The 22,384-nt window shown below is 29.5% G+C and overlaps 3 protein-coding genes across 6 annotated transcripts; all 3 read left to right on the plus strand.

The window, feature by feature from the left end:
* The first annotated feature begins 1,196 nt into the window (after positions 1-1,196).
* On the plus strand, positions 1,197-7,814 carry LOC129913892 (mediator of RNA polymerase II transcription subunit 28). Its single transcript, XM_055992858.1, has 2 exons — positions 1,197-1,331; positions 7,071-7,814. Exon 2 carries the CDS (start codon positions 7,137-7,139, stop codon positions 7,716-7,718), a length of 582 nt encoding a protein of 193 aa, XP_055848833.1. The 5' UTR covers positions 1,197-1,331; positions 7,071-7,136; the 3' UTR covers positions 7,719-7,814.
* Positions 1,203-22,243, plus strand: LOC129913891 (saccharopine dehydrogenase-like oxidoreductase). Of its 4 annotated transcripts, none has more exons than XM_055992853.1 (7): positions 1,203-1,331; positions 17,522-17,665; positions 17,728-17,853; positions 20,837-21,071; positions 21,134-21,470; positions 21,533-21,892; positions 21,966-22,243. In XM_055992853.1, exons 1-7 carry the CDS (start codon positions 1,293-1,295, stop codon positions 22,069-22,071), a joined length of 1,347 nt encoding a protein of 448 aa, XP_055848828.1. In that variant the 5' UTR covers positions 1,203-1,292; the 3' UTR covers positions 22,072-22,243. The 4 variants fall into 4 exon arrangements, with proteins under 4 accessions (XP_055848828.1, XP_055848830.1, XP_055848831.1 ...); XM_055992855.1 differs by having other exon boundaries at positions 1,204-1,331; positions 17,480-17,665; XM_055992856.1 differs by lacking the exon at positions 1,203-1,331 and adding an exon at positions 16,985-17,108 and having other exon boundaries at positions 17,480-17,665.
* On the plus strand, positions 1,205-5,090 carry LOC129913893 (protein UXT homolog). Its single transcript, XM_055992859.1, has 3 exons — positions 1,205-1,331; positions 4,423-4,475; positions 4,543-5,090. The coding sequence occupies exon 3, from the start codon at positions 4,593-4,595 to the stop codon at positions 4,989-4,991; it is 399 nt and encodes a 132-aa protein (XP_055848834.1). The 5' UTR covers positions 1,205-1,331; positions 4,423-4,475; positions 4,543-4,592; the 3' UTR covers positions 4,992-5,090.
* Positions 22,244-22,384: the final 141 nt, after the last annotated feature.

The following is a 22,384-nucleotide window of genomic DNA, read 5'->3' on the forward strand; positions in this document are numbered from 1 at the left end:
TAGTCAGCTGCGGAGCAGAGTAAAATATGACACTAGTGGTTAAAATGTTTCTATGGTCGTCTTTGAATTGAGTTAAAATTTGGATTTAAATTTTTACCTCTTGGTTTAAATTTTATCCTAGGAGCAGCTGCTCTGCAGAATAAATTTTAACCCATTTTATTTACCACGCAAGCAAGTGTCAAAATTTAATGATGGTGAACAAATTTAACGTAATTCATATACACGGCCGCTTCAGAGAGAATTTTACATTTCAATTTTTGTTAACAGAGCGATAGTGTTCAAAGATACTGAATTAAAAACTGTCACAACGGTGTTTTTAATCATAATGAAATGGGAAATTATCGATAAAAAAGTATGTTAAATTTTAATATAAGAATATTCTTGATATTTTTTAGCTTGATTTTGGTAATAAAAATATGTAACTGGTTAAATCTAAGAAAAAATCATTTTGAGGGTAATTTTGTTTTATTTTGACGTAATTATAGTCAAAGTTTTACCAAAAACAAGTCCCATTTAACCAAATTCATACAGCAACAATATAAATTTGATCCCTTGTTAACCAAAGCCTCGTACGCAGATAGAGCTAAGTTTAAGCTCCCATACAAATTATCGAAAAAATTTAGATGAGCTAAAATTTATCGATAATTTGTATGGGAGCTAAAAATTAGCTTGGATCTGCACACCAGGCTCAAACGATAAAATTTACCGTGGTAGAAAATTTAATCAACACGCACAGCGTTATTTTTTAAAGCCTAGTACGGCAGCTGAAGCAAAACGACAGAAAAATATCACAACAAAATCTTGAAAGAAAAAATTACTGTTCTAATTGTTGGCAACAAAATTGTGATTTCTTATCTAGAGCTGTGAATACCCAAATTCCTAATTAAATTTTAGTTCGGCTAAATTTTAGAGAGAAATTGGTATGGGAAATTATCTTATTTCGAAAAATTTTATCAAAATCATCTCATTTGCCATGTTCGAAACAGTATAATAATCCCATTAGATCTGTGGTTCAAAAATGAGCCTATGAAAAGCCTGCATTACAAAAATGAGGCCCATGGAACAAGCACATGTAATTGTTGGATAAAGTGAATGAATTATCGATAAACTATATTGTTATCGATAGCAAATCACTATCGAAAATTGTCTCCACCGTGAACTACCATTTCTTCTGTCAAAACTGAAAATTAAAAAAATTCACATAAAAAAGCTCATAGCCAAAAGTGCGTTCTTCAATTTGTGAAATCAAAAAGTATTTTTTAATTTAATTCCAATTAAACAATAATTCTTACATGCTATCAATAAGAAATAAGTTTATTAAAAACATCCAGGTAAATTATTCATTAAATAAAATTGTATAAATTAAGTTAATTTTAAGATATTTTTCTTTTGTTGAATATATCCGGTGAATCCGGCTGCAGGTTGCATGATATTGCAATTGCGTTTCTTTTATTAGAATAGGAGTTTTCCTTAAAATATCAATTTAACAAGTCATTATAAAAATTAACAATAACAATTAACAATTTTGTTAAAATTCTACATTTTATTAAACAAAAAAACACATTTCAGTATCAATTGCATGAAAAAAAAGGTCATTACACCGGCAAAATTGTATCATCATTTATTTTTTATATGTAGTACATACCTGCTCTACTGTTATTCTATCATAGACCATTTTTACTTTACACTGTGCATGACCTAGAATATAGTATTTTGCAGTTGCCGGCTTGGCAACGTTACAATTAGGAATGTTGCATTGCATCACAATATTATTCATTTATTATCCCAAATCATAACTATGCAGCATGCTGTTTTTTTTTTGTCTGGTATTTTTTTGGGAGTGTGTCAAAATGAAGTTTAAGTATTATTTATAGAGATTGACTTGTGACCTTCCTTTGATAAGATACAAAACTGTGACAATCGAAATTCAGTAAATTAGAAACATTATTCGGTTATTAACATGGATGACGATTAAGTCTATTGGAGCTTGTACTCTTGGGTTCTTTATTTTGTAGGCAATTTATATTGTATTTACAAAAAAAAATCGATGAAATTACAAAAAGAAAATAATCAACTTACTAATTCTGAATATCTGCCATGAACATACATTCTATCTATATTATAAAAACTGACTTAAGCCTAAATCTTCTTTTATTCCCTATACAAAAATATCTCAAAAGATAGCTGATCTAAAATGTATGAAGGAATTTTAGACGATTTACTTAAGCCTAAGCTAAAAAAGTAAATTTTCGATTTGAACTGTAATTATGTGCTTATTTGTCACAACTAAGCGCTAGAATAAAAATGAAAAAGAAAAGATGCAAAATTTTAGCTACTATTTAGAGCGAGCTGAGTTAGAAACTATCAGTTTGAATCTTATTAATAAAAAAAGATTGATCCAAAGCTAAAAAAATCATGATCCTGAACTTTGCAGACAATATGTCTTCTGAGGTTTGGGGAGCCACCACTATTCGCAAAACTAGTCCGATTTTATTAAATTAAACGGCAATCGCTTCGTTTCATCTAAATCTAGATGCGATATTTTTTCTTTTTGTCTTAACAAAAAAGTTATGGTCAAAAATGCAAAAAAAAACAAAAAACATTAACTTAAAAACTTTGGCCTTTTTCACTATTTCGTCACCACTGTAATAATGGATCGATTTTCATAAAATAAACGACAATCGCCTTGTCAAAACCTAGGGTTCATGTTTTATGAAAATTGGTTCATTATTTATTACAGTGGTGATTAAATTTCCAAATTTTTGAAGTTATTTTTGTATTTATTGTGTTTTTTGCCTTTTTTGTTATAACTGTTTTTTTTAAGATGAATAAATAAAAAAATATCGCCCCTAGATTTTGATAAAACGAAGCAATTGGTGTTTATTTTATTTATTATTTTTCAAAATCGGCGTCTTTGGTGGCTGTCCAAACCCCAGCAGATTAATTGTCTACAAAGTTCAGGATCATAAAAAATCACAATTTCTTTTATGTTTGTTATATTAAACAATTTCATCGTCAACGATTGAAAATTTCCAACTTGTATTTCTATGTTTTAGACTTCAAGATACAGTTCAATAAAAAAAAATCTACTAAAACATCGGCCCACTTTGGACCGGACCTTCCTATTTTTATGTATCGAATCTGGTGTTTTAGCCAAACAACCTCAAAATTTTAAGTAAATTGCAAAAAACCGATTTGTAAGTTTTTTTTTTTAGAAATTTTAAAATCCGGTGTTAGGGTGTTAGTAGGGCAAAACTAACTGACTTCTGAACTGAATTCGTAAAGTGGGTAGGTCAGATCAAAAGTACTGGTCACTTTTTCTATAGGCCTGTGTAATTTTTTGTGATGTACCCTTGTTTTGTTTCTAAAGTGATTTAAAAAAAAACAAGTGCATCAAAAAATATTTGAAGTTAAACATGAAACATTAAAAGTGGCTTTGGAATTAAATTTTTAAGAATTTAATTTATTGCTCATGTAAAGAATAAATGGAGCGCCTGGACGAAACGTCAAATTTTTGTATGGAATAAACGCCCTAAAAAAGCTATATTAAATCAATCAGTTTCATGAAATTGCCAAGTCCCTGACATATTTGAGGTGTTCTAGATCGCCAAGCCTAAGCAACGGTCCATAGCACACTGTTATTTTTTGGGTTTGGCTTAAGAAACTTCTGGGAATGAGGTCGGGAGACTGAGCAGGTCTCAACCTTATTGTCTTGAAACCATTGCCTAGTTGCTCTGCAGGTGTGTTTTGGGTTATTATACTGTTGGAAAGTGGCATTTCGAAATCGGTGTATGGCAGCATAATGTTTTGCAAATATTGACGTACGAGTGTTGGGTCATTATATTCTTCATTTTGAACGTAGGGCCAACACAAAAAAGACGTTTTGATTCTACGAATTCGTAATTTATTTTATATTCAGGAAATGGCTCCTGCTGCTTAGATGACTCTTTCCATGAAATTTTCAATGGCTTTTTGATAAATATATTGCTGTATTTTAACAATGACTTAATCTGCCAGCACAATTTTATTGAGACCCCAACATTTTACGAAGTAAAATTTTAAGTCTTTCTGTTTAACGAAACTTTGTAGTTTATCACCTGGCTTATTCTTCCACAATGAATTTATTTCTCGTAAAACTCGGCAAATGAGGGCAAAAGATCTTGTTTGATTATTTTAAAATTATTGAGATAGTTAAAATCAAAGCAGATTGAAATCGGTTCTTTTTATGAAACTATCTTTAGTTAGCCATTAGCACTAAATTTGAAAACGAACAATGTAAGTGGTTACTAAAGAACAATATGAAAACCTTCATGATAGAAAGGTGAACCGTTGTATCTTTGTAGATTAAAATAATTTAACTTTTCTTATCAACATGTTTTTGTCTTTTAAAAAGATTTTATAAGGATGCCATTTTGTTTTTAGATCCCTTGAGGTTAATACCATTGAGCACCAATCTTCCAGACATTTTTATAAATGTGAGTCTCTAATGTACGCCTAAATCTGCTCAAAAATGAAGACAAAATAATTCTCCAATTCTTTCAGATTTTTTATTTTCATCCCTTTGTGTTTATGTTGTGTTGTGACAAAGTGTAATGATGGATAAAGTATCAAAAGAAAATATAGAATCATATATAAATGATACCCTCAAAGAAGAAATAAAACGTCTCGATCAGTACATTCAAGCGTATAATGAGGAAATTATGGAATTTGTTCAACTAAAGAACTCGATTGAAGCATTACAAAAAAAGGGTGGCGAAAAATTGAAGACACAAATGAATATTGGCGGTAGATGTTTTATGAAAGCTGAAGTACAAAATACGGATAAAATAATTATTGATGTGGGAAAATCTTGCTTTGTCGAATTTACAATGGTAGAAGCTATCAAATTTTTGAACTTCAAAATTACTGTTCTTACAAAAGAGTGCCAAGTAATACGAGATGAAAGTATTAAACAACGGTCCAATGTCAAACTTACTATGGTTTTATCCTAGATTATCAAGATGTATTGAAGGAAGTTACTAAAAAGTTGTTTTCAAACACAAAGTTGAATTTTTCAAAATAAAAGAAATATATATAAAATTATAACAGTGCTTCTAAGTCTTGATATTATTAATAACATTTAGTCTAACGGTTTTATTTTTGTAAGACAATTGTAAAGCTATAGCTAAAACTACTTTTACTGTTTTTATGGAGAAATTGTTAATTAAATTTGTATTTAATAGCAATAATGATGGTTGAAAATTTAAATTTGAAAACTTAAGAGAATTATTTGGTTAAATTAAATGAGTTTTGGTGTTTCCAGGTGTGCTTGCGAAGTAGGGGAATATCAAACATTGATTAAATATTGTAAATATTTTTCTTAGGGCCATTTGCTGGAACGAAACTTAAACTGCTTTTTCTTCTGCGTAAACTGTCACATAAGATTTTATGTAGAACTTAAATCCTTAAGTTTCGTTTCAGTAAACGGCTCTTAGAAATATTTTTCCTTGCCAGTTAAAAATACAAATTTTATGAAGTTTTATTAAAACATAACTTGGTCCATAACATGAACAAACATAGTAGACATCATACCTACATAGCTTCTGCCTGCTGTGTACTAAAAGATCAACTTACGCACGAGGGCAGGGTGACAAATTCTAGACTTGACAATAATAGAAAGTTAAAAAATGGTATTATTATTTTTACATAATCGCTTTGAACATAGAAAAGCTTTCTCAATCATTCCTGAGAGTGAGAGTCTGGAAGGCTGTAAGAATATTAATTTAAAGGCTTTTTCTTGACTAATTTTTCGTGCAAGAATGTTTCGAACCGTATCTTCGGATACCCTTCCAGCTTATGCTATTTTACAAACCTTCACAAGTCAATCTCCGATACTATTTTATTAGAATTTCATCACCGCCCATTTTAATGATGTTATGTGTTTTGTTTAGTACCACTCTTGTTCTATATACTGGTATATCAAATTGTTTTTGCCAAAAGAGATTCATTTCTTTTTTGATCCGATATCAAACATTCGAGATCTTGATTTTTACAAGCACTTTCACACACAGGTTGACCAGTTTTTTTATAAGGTATAATTGCGCAAACACAGTTAAGAATAAAAATAAATCTCTTGGCAATATCCATTTGTCATAAGAAATCATTGGATTTGATACAGAAATTTATTTCAAATGGAAAGCGAAATAGTGATGCAATTTACTTAAAATCCTTGACTGACCCCAAAAATCCAAACAACAAATTTTAACAAAATTTTAATTTTTAGATTTTTTGTATTCTTTTATTTGGTAATTTTTAGTTTGCCGCATTTAATTCAGTTCTCAAAATGATTTGTTTGGCAGTCACACCGGAATTATGTCTTACAACAAAAGATGCACTAATTTCAATATTTAGCTCTGCAGTTTTGCCCACTTTTCTACAAATTGGAGTCTTAACAAGTTAAACAATTTGATACATTCTTAAAATATGTAAGTTGACTTACATTGAAAAAGATAGTTTGTCAAAGCAACATCGAACAATAATCCCACTCATATGACTGAATTGTTTACCATCATGACAATCATCATAACATATCTATTAAATAACTTACTGTCAACTTTTCCTTTTTATAATAATTAAGCGTTACAGATTATTCTCAAAAAGAGAAATTTTCATTTTGTCAAAATACTTATTCCGAAATTTTGTAGATTTTGCATTTATTTAAGTGTTTTTGACTTGTTTTTATTTAGTTTTTCTGTCGGTTTAAATTTTGATAAAAAATTGTATGTACAAAAGAAAACAAAATTATATCATACCATCATGAAACTTAGGTAGCGTTGAAGGATTCAATTTGATTGAGTCATCAAAAGAGTCTTTAAAAATATTTTTTAAATGACTATTTCCTTCCTATGTTTTATTCCTTTCAACTAGTAACGTGCGATTTGCATTAGTAAAATTGTTTTATAATAATATTAACTAAAGTGTTCACACTAAGTTTCATAAAAGTAATTTTTCATTTTTTTTTTAATTTCTTGTAATAAATGTGAATCAAACCGTTTCTCAAAATTCTCGTTTTTTTTTTGTTTTGTTTAAAGTGTTTCGTGCTGTTTACGTGTTCTGTCTGATTGAAACCAACCAAAACCATTTAAGACCTCAAAAAAATGGCATCATCTTCCAATGAAAATGGCAACCTTATGGATGAATTCGAAGAAGCTTTCCAATCGTGCTTGCATGCACTAACCAAACAAGAATCAAATACTGGCAACAATAAAGAAGAAATCGATCTAGAAGTTCAAAAGACAACAAACAAATTTATTGATGTTGCCCGACAGATGGAAGCATTCTTTCTGCAAAAACGATTCCTGGTCTCAACTCTCAAGCCAGACATGCTTATCAAAGATGAGAATTTAGAGTTGCGGAATGAAATTACACGAAAGGAAGCATTAATCAATAAACACTATAATCGATTGGAGGAATGGAAGAATTGTTTGTCGGACATTCAGCAACAACAGGGCTATAATAAACCACCAATACCGGGTCAGGGTGAAATTAGGCCCGGACAACAAATGGGCTACATGAATCCTATGCCACCCAATATGCCAGTGCAAATGGGAATGACACAAAATCAATTGCAACAACAGCACATGCAATCACAATTGCAACAACAGCAGAAAATGATGCAGGCCCAACAGATGCAGCAAATGCAACAGAACTACGGAAAGATGAATAAGTCTATGAAATGACAGCAATGAGGAAGTAGAATTCATTCTGATTAACTGTATAGGATAAGTTTATGTAATCATATTTCTTAAGTTAATAAAATTATTCATTAATTTGAATTTTTGTTTGTTTTTTTTTTCATAACTAGTTCTGTGTGTACTGTTGGTTGAAGATTGAATTTTTTTTTTTATTGTTCTTAAAAAAAAAGTTGTTTTGCTAGTAAATAAGTAATTTTCTTTGTTTAGATTTTTTGCTTCAAAAATTATAAGAAGTATCATGGTCTTACTTTTTGACTTATTCGGCCTTATTATGAATTCCATTCGTATCGGAAATTTTTGAAATCACGGAATCCGTCCGTTATGGAAAATTTCATACAAATCGTCACCACGATCGGATTTTGTAATTGTTTTATTCGGGAATCGTAGAAATTTTCCGATACGATAGAATACGTGATAAGGCCGATTATGAATACGAAAAGAAGTGAGGAGTTTTTTTTTTAGTGAAATTGAAGGGTTCGGAAATAGTACCGAAGCAACCTGTATATGAAATGTTTTACACATGAAATTCGGTGAAAGTCCGGTATTTAACATGAGAACTAAAAATCAAATGTGTACATTCAAATATAAAAAAAAATATTTATTGTAACTGAAAAAAAATTGCATTGTAACAAATATTAAGGTGTTGAACTGAAAAAAAAAAATATTTATTGCAAATAAAATAATTTTGCATTAAAAAAAATATTATTGCAACCAAAATATATTTGCAATGAAAATAAAATTTTTATTTCAAATAAAAATATTTAGCATGAGTTGCAATAACATTTTTTTTTAATGCAATTTTTTTCAGTAGCAATAATTTTTTTTTTTCTTAAATGCAAATTTTTTTTATTTGCAATAAACATTTTTTTTTAATTTGTAATGGAAAACAAATGCTAAAATAAGAATGATTTCTTACAACCCTGACTCAAATATCTTCGGTAAAAGTGTGTTTTTATTTTTAAATTAAATTTAAAAGAAAACTTCCTAATTTGATTTGATTAAAACCTCGAATTTTGATTTTGAAACGAAATCAAAATTACTTGCCCTTTATAGAGCAAGCAAGATATTTTTTCATAATGCATATTTTTTGAAAATAATTTTTGGAAAAAAATCTAAATAAAATTGGTATTGTTTGAAGTGGGAGAAGTAGGGCAAGACCGTCCCTTTATTGTTTGGCTATCCTAAATACCAATTAAAACTTCTTTTAAAGTGTTTATTAGTTAAGTTTATTGATTTATTGTAAGAAAAAATACCAAACAAAAGATAATGGGGGACTCGGAGTGGGGCAAGACCGGTCTATCAAATTTTGTTGTTAGTAAGACATTTTCTTTCTTTAAAAATGGAATCTATTTGCAATAATCACACACTTATGCTATATCTTCATCGGTCTCCCACTCCATTATGAAATGGAAATAAGGTCAATTTGACTTTATATTTTTAAATATTCCAATACATAGGAACAATGGGTATCAACATTTTGAAAAAAATCTCATGCCTATTGCCCAAAAATTAGACGATTTTTTATAAAAAGGAGTCAGTCTGAAATTTCACGTCAGGAACTTAAAAAAATTTCATAGACTATTTCGGTATTAAGAACTTAAAAAAATTCTCTGCAGAAATTGTTTAAGGCGCTGCAGTTAAAAAACTGATATTTATTTGGAAAATATATAGGTACCTCTGTTGAGTCCTGAACTTCAACAGGGAAACAAAAATGCAAACAAATATTTTATTTCAAATCAAATCGATATACTTATAGGGACTGTCGACTGTCTATCACGAACTCTGATTCAAGATTTTTTTTTACTTTCACTTACAGAGCATTTATTTGAAAGCATCGTACTGTTCCTTGCAAAATAAAATGAAATTTCTTAACCAAACCGAAGCCACCAATATTGATTTGGAACTTTTCAATGAGTACAAGTTCAGCGTTGATCAACTAATGGAGTTGGCTGGTTTAAGCTGTGCTCATGCCATCGCCAAATGTTTCCCTGCAAAGAGGTAAGCGCTTTCCGCTATCTCTATTGCCTAATGTTTCATTTAAAATTCTTGTTTGCAGTTTCAAATCGGTTCTAATCTGTTGTGGTCCTGGTAATAATGGCGGTGATGGTTTAGTTTGTGCTAGGCATTTGTCTTTGATGAATTTCCATCCAACTATTTACTATCCAAAGCGAACTGCTAAGGAATTATACGAAAACCTTACTCATCAATGCAAACGAATGGACATTGAGTTTATCGATGAGTGTCCAACTCCTGATGAAGCTGCAAAAAAATATAATTTGCTTGTTGATGCTTTATTCGGATTTAGCTTTAAACCGCCAGTTAGGGAGAGCTTTGTACCCATTCTCAATGTGATGACTTCGAAGAAAATTCCAATTGCAAGGTTTTGTTTTATTTGATAAAAGTTAATATTCTAAAGAATATTTTCAAAATTCAAGTTTATTCTTTTTAAAGCATTGATATACCAAGTGGATGGGATGTTGAAAAGGGCAAAATCGATGATAATTCTATTGAACCGCAATTATTGATATCGCTGACTGCTCCGAAGATGTGTGCCAAGCATTTTAATGGTGATCATCATTATTTAGGTGGACGTTTTGTTCCAAAATCATTGCAGGATAAATATCAACTTGATTTGCCTGAATACCCAGGCACAGAGACTTGTGTAAAGCTGTAATTTCTTCTTTGTTTGACCATGCAAATTTTGGATAACTTATGTTTTTTTAATAAATTGGAATACTGATCAGAAATCGTGTTTGTGGATTTATTTATTGAATTTCTCAAAATCAAAAATTAACAGAGTTTGTGCCAAATACTATAACTTTACAATTTTTTTAAAATAAAAATAAAACAATAACACTGGTAAACAAAATTGCACGGTGTTTTGTTTTATGAATTTTCTAGCTGTTCTCTTACTAATTTGGCATCACTGATTTTAAATCTGCCCTCAGCTTTTTTCTAGCAGCTCTAAAACGTGGGCTGATAGAAAATTTTTGACTTAGGATTCGAATTCAACATTCCAAAAACCTTCGCAAAATATTTATGAAACGTAATATGTAAACTAAACCCCTTGTTGCCCAGTGTAATTGCTGGATTTCAATAGGGTACCATTATTATAACTTTGTTTTTGCGATAAACCCACATTTAGTCGTCACCTAAAAAACACCCTTTCACAAGAAAAAATATAGGTATAGACTTCTTATATTCGTAATTCCCACATTTGTAATAAAGTTCGTAAGGGTACCATTATCGCATATTTTCCAAAGAAATAACCTTTGGCCTGAAATATTTTTATAGACCGTTTAGAATTTGGTTTCTGTAGAAAACAATAATACCATTTTTCATTGGGGTGCCATTTTTGTCACAGTTATTGGTAGGCACCAATGCGGAATTTTCTCTTTTGTTGAAAAAAAAAGAAAAATATAATATTGTAGACTCTTTAGAATTTAGATTCTTAGTTCGTATAACAAACAAAACTTTTTCACTAAGTTTAAAAAACTAGCAACGTTTATATAAGAAACCTTTTAAACATAATTCAGCCCTTCAAAAAAACACCCTTTCACCCAAAATATTTTTAAAAACAAATTTAAAATAATTTTTTTTATTGTAGGCTTAAAGTCAATTTTATTCTTTTATTTTTTGGCGCAACGTTTCAGGGATGGTTATCCCCTTCATCAGGCCTTTAAGTAAAAATTTTAAATAATTAATAAAATTTATAAATAACAAATTTGGAAAACTTACAAAATATATTAGTAGAGTTCACTGAAGTGTTTTTTAAAATTATACTTTATAAAATATTAGAGACATTTGAGGCTAAAGTCGGAGGTCTTTTTTCGAGAAATTATCGATTTTCTTGAAAATGCGCAAGGTTCTTTTAAAACTATTGCCTGTTTATAATGCATAGGGGTACTCTTAACATAAAACTGAACTCAAAAGTAAAAGCCTCCTACGCATTTCCAAGAAAATCGATAATTTCTCGAAGAAAGACCTCCGACTTTAGCCTCAAATATCTCTGATATTTTATAAAGTATAATTTTAAAAAACACTTCAGTGAACTCTACTAACCTTGGCCCATAGCTGATAAATTTTAGTTATTTTTATTTTCACTTAATACGAAGAAAAAAATTATATCCATGATTAACCACTAAAACTGGATGAAATCAATGGTATCAAACTTTGCACTTTGATGCTTCACTTTTTCAGCTGTTGTGCTTAATTGATGATATAAAGCTTAGAAATAGATAGGGAAGAACATATACTCATGAAATAAAACAAAAAAAACGTAAAAGTTATAATTTAAGAAATGGACTTTTGGGTATCCCTCCCATATAGTAGGCCCCAGTGTGCGGCAATACCTTTTCTTAGAGTAATCGTTTAATTTTGATGTAATTAGATTCAGCATTTAAAAATAACTTGAAAACATGTATCATTTACACACAATTTTTCTTGCTTTATTTTTCGTCAACTTAATTGTGATAGGTAAAAAATGTACCTATAGTTGGGAAATAATGTGCGATTTTCTAGCTGAATCTGCACACAAATCAGCAGAAATTCTGAAATAAAGTTTAGTTCGGCTAAATTTTTGAGATAATTTTGTATGGGAGCTAAAATTTAGTACGATATGCGTACTAAGCTTAAGCTCATAAATTTTTGTTTAACATTCCTTTACACGCACATAAATTGTGAACATAAAATTCATTTGTGCATTCATTCTTCGGCATGAGTGGAAAGATTCATCTTACTTACAACTTACACCTATTTAAATATTAAAAACCAATACCTTACACTTAACAAAGGTTTTACTTTCCCATCTGATGCATTTATTTCGGTTTTTCAATGACAATAACTGACCATCACAATGATTAAATGTATCCATAAGGCCTTTGTTGTAAAAAACGTATTTCACAAATGTTAAATAGCAAAAAAAGTTCTTATCTTATCATGCCAAAATAATGACAGTCATTGTAAGTCCGAAGTTTGCAAATCGTAAGATATTTATTATTTATCAACTATATTGATCAATAAACCTTTCCTTATATTTTAATTAAAATAGTACACGCTAATTTTAGTTTTTTTTTATTTAACCTGATCGATACCTACGCAATAGCTAAATGTTTTTCTCTATAATAATATTTATGAGTGTTTCACAACTATTGTTTTGTTAATGACATCACGTTCCTACGTACATATATACATATGTACATAAATATCTATCATATTCTCAAGTAAGTTCAAAGTCCATAGGTACTTCCTCTCTGTTAACTTACTTCCATTGGCCATCCAAAATAAACACTTTAGATTTTTTGTTTGGATATGTTAAGTAAGTAACTCAATGAATATGCATAAAAAGCGAAAATGAATATTAAAAGAAAAATTATTCATATTGGGTGAATTCTTGATAATAAGTTTTATTCAATAATTTTTGAAATTTTAAATTTTGAAAAAGTAACTTTTTTTCTAAAACAATAGATGCCAGTTAGAGAGTCAACTCAAAACTCAGTTATATTTTTTCGATGTGCGCTTAGCTACACGATGACACAGCTAAAATTGTTTGTTTGCTTATTAGTTTATACATTTTCTAAAATTCTTATTCATAATTGAAATCACAAACACCCTGTATTTTCTTTGTGTTAAAAAAAATTTTAAATTCTACAGGGCAGAATAAATAATGTACCAGTATTTATATTTTCTTTATTCATCTCCCTTTTGTAAGTCTTGATTATAACCATTTTATACCATATTACAACCTAAAAATAGCTCATTGAAAAGGCGGCATACCTACCTTTAAACAAACAGATTCAATTGTTCTCAACAGAATAAAGTACCTACCTACCTCATCGTGGGTACCTTTTCATTTTAACTAAGTATTTGTATTTTGTTTAAATTAAATCTACAATATAATATACATTATGCATATGGGTAATTATTTGCAATACAGTCGTTTTCTTTTAACTTCACATTCTTCAAACACATTTATGAATATCTTTTCTTTTTTCCATGATACTTGTTTGGATTCGATTGATTAACATCACCTTTAGCTTTTCGCTGCCGCCGCCGCCGGCCGGCCGGTCATTCCTTCCTACTTCTATATAGTTTAGGTGTATGTACTGTAACTTCTTATTTTTCCAATATACAGTGTAGGATTGTCAATGGTGTACAACAGGCTGCAGTCAATAGGCGCTTTACTTTATATTTTCTGTATACTCTACCCCTTAAAGAAAAATTAAAATAATGAGTTTGGAACTAAACAGACTTGTGAAAAAGAAATTTTAATATTATATGTATATTGTTTGTATATGAAACTGTAAAAAAATGACATATTTTCAAAAATTATAAGAAACCAAAAAATAAAACAAAAAACATCCAAACTGGCAACAAAAAGTATTAAAGATTAAAAAAAAACTTTATTTTTTATTACTGTATGAAAATCAATACTTAAATTATTCTTAATACGCCTCAGAAAAATTTGCATTCGAAAAAAATTACACATACGCCACAGTGACCTTTTAATTTCACTTTAATTAAAGTTGAACAAGTTGACGCTTGTCTGCAATTTACTGATAGTTAAAATTTTATAGTTGAGGCATTGTATTTGAAAGTGTTATAAATTAATCAAGTGTTTAAAAATATAGGTAAATATGTATTAGGAATTCGGGTGATGCATTTTAGATTATCAACATGTTAAACTTCAAAATGCAATCAAATTTATTAAAATTCTTAAAGAAAATTAACGGTTTTTCACCTCAAAATGCACTTACACTACTTTAATTAACAACGCCAACTAAAAAAATAAAATATGATAAAAGTTAATCCATATTTTTGAATAGACATTGTTTTAATAATTTAATTTTTTAAGTTTTGTAAGTAAAAAATAAATTAAAAACAACTTATTTTCATGAGTATTTAAATTAATGAATTTTAATAATTAGCTAATACATTGACGTGCTTCTTTTTTTTTTTGGTGACCATGCATTTTCAAATTTAATATTTTTAATTTAGGAAGAAATAATGCTGCTTTGGGTTTGTGATTACTAACATAATGAGAGAGGAAGTATCTTTCATAATTAACTAATTTTTTTTTTCCAAAAGTGGACTTATACCTACCACTTAAAAATAAAACACGGCTCAGTTGTTGAATTCATATCTTCCAAGTGCGGGCCGAAAATCTCGGAATGCCCAAGTACAAGTATCGCAAGAGATAAAAAGTAATGTGGTCTTTACCTAACCATGTACCTAGAAAATAAATTTTAAAACAAAATGGTGGAAATTTGTAAAGTTTTTATTTCACCTGTTGTACAAAAAGAGACAAACATTTTTAAGTACCCAATTTTGATATTCATAGTTTTTCTTTTTGAGTCCAAAATAACACAACACATTCACCTCAAATTCTAAAAATTAAATATTAATATTCTTCGAATTTCTTACAATTAAGACTATTTGACCTTACATAAGCTGTTTAAACTATGGTATTGAAGCTAATGTAAGCCCGAATTGTTAAAATTGTAAGAAATCCTTAAATTCGAAATTAGGTAAATGCACATAATTTGCATTGATTTTTTTGTTTTTCAATGCACAACATTTTTAATTTGGAATAACATTTTTTCTAATGCAAATTATTTTTATGAACAATACAAAATTTTTACGTAATAAAGTCTTATAAATCGATGAAGATCTCACGAAAAAGCATGACTCATTCTCCTGTTCTACTTCCTGTTAGTAGTGTGGCATAAATTGCAATTTCATCTTAAAGGCCATATCATAATGACGCCAAATCCAACTTGAGATTAAGACAGCAATACGTATAAAGTCAGAAGCCCAGAGTTCGAAACTGTTGAACGATTTGTCTTTTGCACCAAAGGTCTGAGGTTCGAATCACAAGACAGCCCTATACTTTTTTTGCTTTGAAATCCTTTTTTTTTTTAATATCAAATAGGTACATTTTTTTACCGACTTCCAAAAAGGAGGAGGTATTCAATTCGTCCGGCTTCCAAAAATAGTCCAGTGCATTTATGATGTTCATAAATGTATGAGCGACCCAGCAGTTTGTACCACCCCCAAATTTGTTTTGCTTATTCGATAGAGCATTGGCTGAATATCATTACCCTGATTTTTCGCACTTGCGAAATTCACCTTGGCCGCCATCTTGGATTTTAGTTTTTGTTGAATATCTCGATTTCTATTTATCCTACATAAAAGTTTTGTATACAAGAAACGTAGGCAATTAAATTTCGCGTCTTTTATGTTGAGAACACTTTTTCGATATTCTGAATATTAAAAAAGTTACAAGCCAACAAATTAAAAAAAAACAGAAAAAAGTGACAATTTTAAAGTTTTGAGCACTTTTATCAAAATCATGAAAAAACCTTCCGAAATAAGATTATTCACCTTAAAATTCTCTACAACTCTGCTATACAACTTTTTTTTCTATCGCTACAAAAGTTATTAATACTTTTTGTTAAAAAATACCCCTTTTTTATGAAATAAAGAGACTTAAATATAAAAAAAATTGCAGGTCCTGAAATTTCTCTTGTAACATAAAGCTATCAAATAGTCACTAATCATTTAAAATTCAAGATTTGGTAAAAAAAAATTAAGAAAAAAGTAAAGATAAAAAACACAAACAAAAAAGAGCATTTTTAACAAAAAAAAGTATTAACAACTTTTGTATTTATAGCGATAGAAAAAAAAGTTGTATAGCAGAGTTGTAGAGAATTTTAAGGTTAATAACGGAAGGTTTTTTCATAATTTTGATAAAAGTGCTCAAAACTTTAAAATTGTCACTCTTTTCTGTTTTTTTACTTTGTTGGCTTGTAACTTTTTTAATATTCAGAAAATCGAAAAAGTGTTCTTAACACAAAAGACTCGAAATTTAATTGCCTACGTTTCTTGTATACACAACTTTTATATAGGATAAATAGAAATCGAGATATCTAAGATGGCGGCCGAAAGGTGAATTTCGCGAGTGCGAAAAATCAGGGTAATGATAATAATCAGCCAATGCTCTATCGAATGAGCAAAAAAATTTGGGGGTGGTACAAACTGCTGGGTCAAATTATAAATGCACTGGACTAATTGTAGAATTTGAATTTTCTTTTATTCTGAATAATAAAAATCAGTAAAATTTAAAAAAAAAATCACAATGAATACATAGTAGACAACGTAAAGCAGAAATATATGCGAGCCTTTGGGTTAATTTATCTAAGATGCGGCCATGTTTATGGAGAATATTATTTCATGTGGGAGCTATGTGCACATTTTCAGTAAAATTGCAGGCACTCTTGCCTACGCACGTACCGGCTTTGTTGTGCTCATTTTTCGTTTGTTTGTAAGGCTTTATGAGTGGATTGCTTTTGAAATAAATTTAAAAAAAAAATAAAGGTACATAATACATTTTTTTTTTTATTATAATAAAATAAAAACAAATCATTGTTTTTGGTGAGTAATAATATTTTTTTACGTATTCGGCAATATTGTTATCGTAATCGCATTTTACTAAACTTTGACTTTGACTCTACCAGCATGATATTGATAAAGACTAGCTATATTTCTATATTTTATTTTTTTTTTACTTAACACTTCTTGCTTAAGAAAGTGAGAAATATTATTGTTTTTTTTCTTTAAATTCATTTTATTTTTTTTTATCGTGTGGTGAAACTCATTTGCATCGGTGCTCGTCGTTTGTCGGGTTGCATTTCCATTATAACTATATAACTGGGTGGTATTCTTGTTTGTTCTATTTTTTCTTCTAGTAATTCAGCGAGTTTTGTTGTTGTTCCCTGACTTTTTTGAAGGTTCATTTAGATAATTTTGTTAAAATGTCTGAGAAACTTGATGTCATTATATTCGGAGCTTCTGGATTCACAGGAAAGTATTGTGTCTTTGAGGCATGTACTGTATTGGAGAATTTAAAATGGGGTATTGCTGGAAGGAATCAAGTAAGTTCATAGTGTAAAAATTTATGAATCTTTAAATTTTAAATGAAAATTTTTCTTTTAAGGAAAAATTAGAAGCTGTATTGAAGGAAATGGGCACTAAGGCTAATAAAGATTTGTCCAAAATTCCAATAATTATTGCAGAAGTTAATGATGAAAAGTCACTCTCTGAAATGGCTTCCAAAGCAAAGGTGAGTAATCGAAACTACTTCTACTCTCAAAAAAAAAAAAAAAAATTAAAATCAAATAAATTTTATTCGATTTATTTATTTTTATAGCTGACTTCATTTGGTTTCATTTCATTTAATTTCATATATAAATGCTGAAACTAATTGCAATTTTTTTTTTTTTGTCTTTGAGTCATCCAATACGACGTGTGTATTTATTTTTTTGTTTCTATTTTTCTATTGAGAATCAATTTCGATCCAAAGATTTATATCTAAATATAATGTATGCACTCGCACTCTACTCGCTTCTGTAAATACAATGAACTCTATAAAAAAAAGCAAATAATTATTTTTGTAATAATTGAAAGTTCAAATGATGTGTAGTAAATGGGTTATTTATTTATATCTCACTTTTAGAACTTACAGGTCTTTCTGTTATTTAAAAAAAAAAACGTATAATTTCTGTAGGTTCTTTCCCTAGAAGTCAAAAACTATTAAAAATTATAGATCAGAAGCATGTATTTTGTACTCGTATGTCTTCATAGTATAGTGTTAATAAATAAAAACAATTAAAGTTTTGTGGCCTTTGATCCAATTTAGACTGAGATATAATGTTTAATAAAAAAGCGCCATAATATACAATCAATGGAATTGTTTGAGTTTTTTTTAATTTTTTTTTTTTTTCTGTCCAACACTTCACCGATACAAAATCAAAAACTTGTCAATAAAAGTTGAAAATGTTCATCTTTATAAGATTTTTCATTGATCAGTTGACAACTGATGAACACTAAAATTTTATATTTTAAACATAGCTTTTTTTAAATGATCAACTTTTAGTTGATCAAATTTTATTTTAATTGACAGCAATTACCATAATTGTCTATTTTGTGAACTTTTTGAAATAAATTTAAAATTTTATAACTTTATTTTGACCAAAATAAAATTTTGGTTCCAAAATTGTGTTTAATGATTTATTTTGCATTTTACGACCAACACTTTTGTTAGTTGCGATAGTTTTTGTAATTTTCTTAGAGGGTCACTGTGGTGTATGTGTAACTTTTTTTTATTGAAAAATTGAGAAATCTTAAGTCTTAAAATCTTCTCTGCAAAAGGAGAATAGACAATTTTGTATGGAACGTGGACGTTATGCGGCCAGGAATGAATTTGTTATTTTTTTGTATGTAATTACGTTCTACATACATTTTGCATAAGTTTTATTCTTGTGACGTACTTCAGAAACGAACAAAATGCATTTTAGCTTTTAACATTTTATGTAAATTGTTTCAATGTTGTAACTTTAATATGTGTTTAAAGTGCAAAATATGATGTTCTGTCATTTTCCCTGGCCCTGAAGACCTTTATCTTGAATCCAACCAATAGAAGCCAAACTATAAGCCTTTTAAAACAACAATTTCTAGTCAGCTTTGGGAGTTTTGTTGTTCAATTTTTTTGTTAGTGTGAATCGTTTGAATACTCTCGAATGTGTTGGATTTAAAATCTTATATTATAAATTCTATTTGTCGGATATTTATGATTTATCGGCCCTAGCGAGGTAATCCGTCGGAGCGGATTTAGTCCAATTTCATCCGAATTGGAGAGTTTTTACCTGTCGGAAACACATCTCGAAGAATATTTCGTATGAAATCGGAGAATTTCCGCTCCGACGGATTACGTCGCTAGGCCCGTATATCTTCAGGCTCAGGGGAAATGACTGAGCATCATATTATATGTTTAAAATAAAAATATAATTCAATTTGTCCGTCACACATTACAAGATACATTAATACAGTGAAACTTCCATAGTAAAAGTTTTTCCTAAGATATAGTTCTTTTACTTGATACCAATTTCTTTTATGGCCACCGAATGTCCAAAATGCCCATTCTCCTTTAATTACAAATGGTTAGACTAAAATATTAGTTTAAAATTAAAAAAAAAAAAAATAGCATCAGCTTAGGAAAAACCATATAGATTTTTAATTTCTAAAATAGACATTATACTTAAGTAACTTTAAATGCAGGACTGCAGTGCAGCAGTGCTGCAAAAAAGAATTGATAATATTGGTATAGTTACGAGTGAATTTTGAAAAATTTAGTACTCGTTTTTAGAAACAAAGACAAATAGTTCTTATATGTAAGTTGGATAAATTTTTCAACAGACAGTCCTTGTCTGAATAAATGGAAGTTCTATTTTGCAGAACTGCTGCAGTCCTGCATTTATGAACTCGCCCTTTTTGTTTCTCAAAAATCTTTATGACCTCTCGCTTAAAAAAAAAAAAAAACAGACCTTAACTTTTAATATGCATGACGACTTGAAAACAGACTGTGTAACTTATGTTTCTGATTAACTGTTAATGAGGAATTATACTGCTGTATATGCCTTTTGTTTCGCATTAAATTTAAAATAATTCAACGAAATTTCAGAAATGTCCCCAATATTATATAATATAATTATATTATATCTCAAATTATCGTACTGATTTCGAAAGATATTCTCCTAAATTTAATGTTTAATTTATTTAATCATTTTAATAACAGATTTCTCAACTTATTTGATCAATTATTTTTGTTACCATAATCCATAAATTGCAATCAAGTTTTTATTCTATTATGTAATTTTTAATTTAATTTGTAATGAAGCTATAGTATTTTGCTGTGTAAAATACAATTTTCGTGTTTAGCCAGCTTATTAAAATATTTACTTACGGTCCAAAAAAATCTTAGCAAATCTTTAAGTTTATATTATTTATTAGTCAACTTTTCAATTTTGAGTTGACTTTTCGGCTAGAAAGCTCATAAATTATAATGCAAAAGCTATTAATATCTCAAAACTGTTAATTATGCAGTATTGGTACTTTTCCTTTTAGTATCAAAAAGATTATTTCTTATCGACTCAACAACATACAGATCAAAGTGTTTTAAAAATAAATTATTTTTTTGTTAATCTTTGATTTATAACCCATCCTGCAAAAGTCCATATTTTATCAGTGTTTACTTTTTCTCCATACAGATTATTGTAAATTGCTGTGGTCCATATCGTTTCTATGGTGAGCAAGTTGTCAAGGCCTGCGTTGAAGCCGGAACCCATCATGTGGATGTTAGTGGAGAACCCCAGTACATGGAGTCAATGCAATTGAAATACAATGACTTGGCCAAGGAAAAGGGTGTATATGTTGTGTCTGCTTGTGGTTTTGATAGTATTCCAGCTGATTTGGGTGTGATTTTCCTTGAAAAGAACTTTGATGGTAATAAACTACTCTTTGAAATTTCAACTAAGACGAGTTTAATGTTTTATTTTATCTTACAGGAGTCATCAATTCCGTTGAAACTTATTTGGAAAGTTATACAACAGGTGGCAACCATGGTGGTGCATCTATTCATTATGGCACTTGGGAATCTGCAGTTTACGGTTTGGCCCATGCTGGAGAACTTCGTGACATTCGATCAAAACTTTACAAAGGACCCTTGCCAAAGTTCCAACCCAAACTTAAAGCCCGATCAGTTATTCACACATCAGATGTCATTGATGCTGTCTGCCTACCATTCCCCGGATCTGACAAATCTGTTATCCAACGATCACAAAGATTCTTATTTGAAACGGAAAAGAAACGTCCAATCCAGGTTCAGGCTTATGTTGGTTTTCGGTAATATAATCCTGACTTTTAAAGTCTAAACAGATGTTTTAAATTCATTTTCAATTTTAAAGTTCCATGGTGGCTGCTTTGATTGTAGCCTTTGTTGGCATTGTTTTTGGAATAATGACCAAATTCGCACTTGGTCGTCAATTGCTTTTGGATTATCCTAAAATCTTCTCATTTGGTTTTATTTCACATGAAGGCCCCAGTGAGGCAAAGTCAAATGCTACTCGTTTTAAGATCACAATCAAGGGTAATGGATGGCCAAAGGCTGAAAAGTTGGCTGAGCCAACTGATCAATTCACTGATCCACCATCAAAGAATATGATTGCAAAGGTTACTGGATCAAATCCAGGATATGGAGCAACTTGTGTTGCTTTGTTGGTTGCAGCAACAACAATTCTTAAGGACAGTGACAAGATGCCAGGAAGGTAAATCAAATATTTGTATCTTGTATTAATTTTATGCAAATAAATATTTTTCTTTTTGTTCATTTTCTTATAGTGGAGGAGTCTTGCCACCAGGAGCAGCTTTCGCTAAAACCAATATGATTGCTGATTTGGAGAAGTACGATCACGGCATTAAATTCGAAATTGTTGCAAATAAATAAATACAAGCAGCAGCTCAGCATTTGCATCACACAATAAAAAATGAAATGATTCCTCTTTTTCTATTTATTATATCGTTATAATTACGACTTCAAGTCCAAAATTGTTGTCATTTAATTTTGTAATGCTTAATTATTATACACACACTTACTTATTAAATCGTATTTACTAAAATCGTTTTTGTTTTTTGCATTTGATGTGAAAAAAATGATGCGCATACGCCACAGTGTACTGTGGAGGTTTCTTTCAAAGAATTTTATGATTTGGATTTTAAAGGTTAAGGCTTAAGCGATTGTAAGAAATCTATTCTCTAGT

Source organism: Episyrphus balteatus, chromosome 3, assembly GCF_945859705.1.
Source record: "Episyrphus balteatus chromosome 3, idEpiBalt1.1, whole genome shotgun sequence".
Lineage (NCBI taxonomy): Eukaryota > Metazoa > Arthropoda > Insecta > Diptera > Syrphidae > Episyrphus > Episyrphus balteatus.

What these genes read in the sequence shown, in the direction of transcription:
- LOC129913892 (XM_055992858.1), top strand. Translation starts at nt 7,137, where the DNA reads ATGGCATCATCTTCCAATGAAAATGGCAACCTTATGGATGAATTCGAA.
- LOC129913893 (XM_055992859.1), top strand. Translation starts at nt 4,593, where the DNA reads ATGATGGATAAAGTATCAAAAGAAAATATAGAATCATATATAAATGAT.
- LOC129913891 (XM_055992853.1), top strand. Translation starts at nt 1,293, where the DNA reads ATGCTATCAATAAGAAATAAGTTTATTAAAAACATCCAG. An exon ending in CCTTGAAAAGAACTTTGATG is followed by an intron (nt 21,072 to 21,133) that starts GTAATAAACTAC and finishes TTTATCTTACAG; the next exon opens with GAGTCATCAATTCCGTTGAA. An exon ending in AGTGACAAGATGCCAGGAAG is followed by an intron (nt 21,893 to 21,965) that starts GTAAATCAAATA and finishes ATTTTCTTATAG; the next exon opens with TGGAGGAGTCTTGCCACCAG.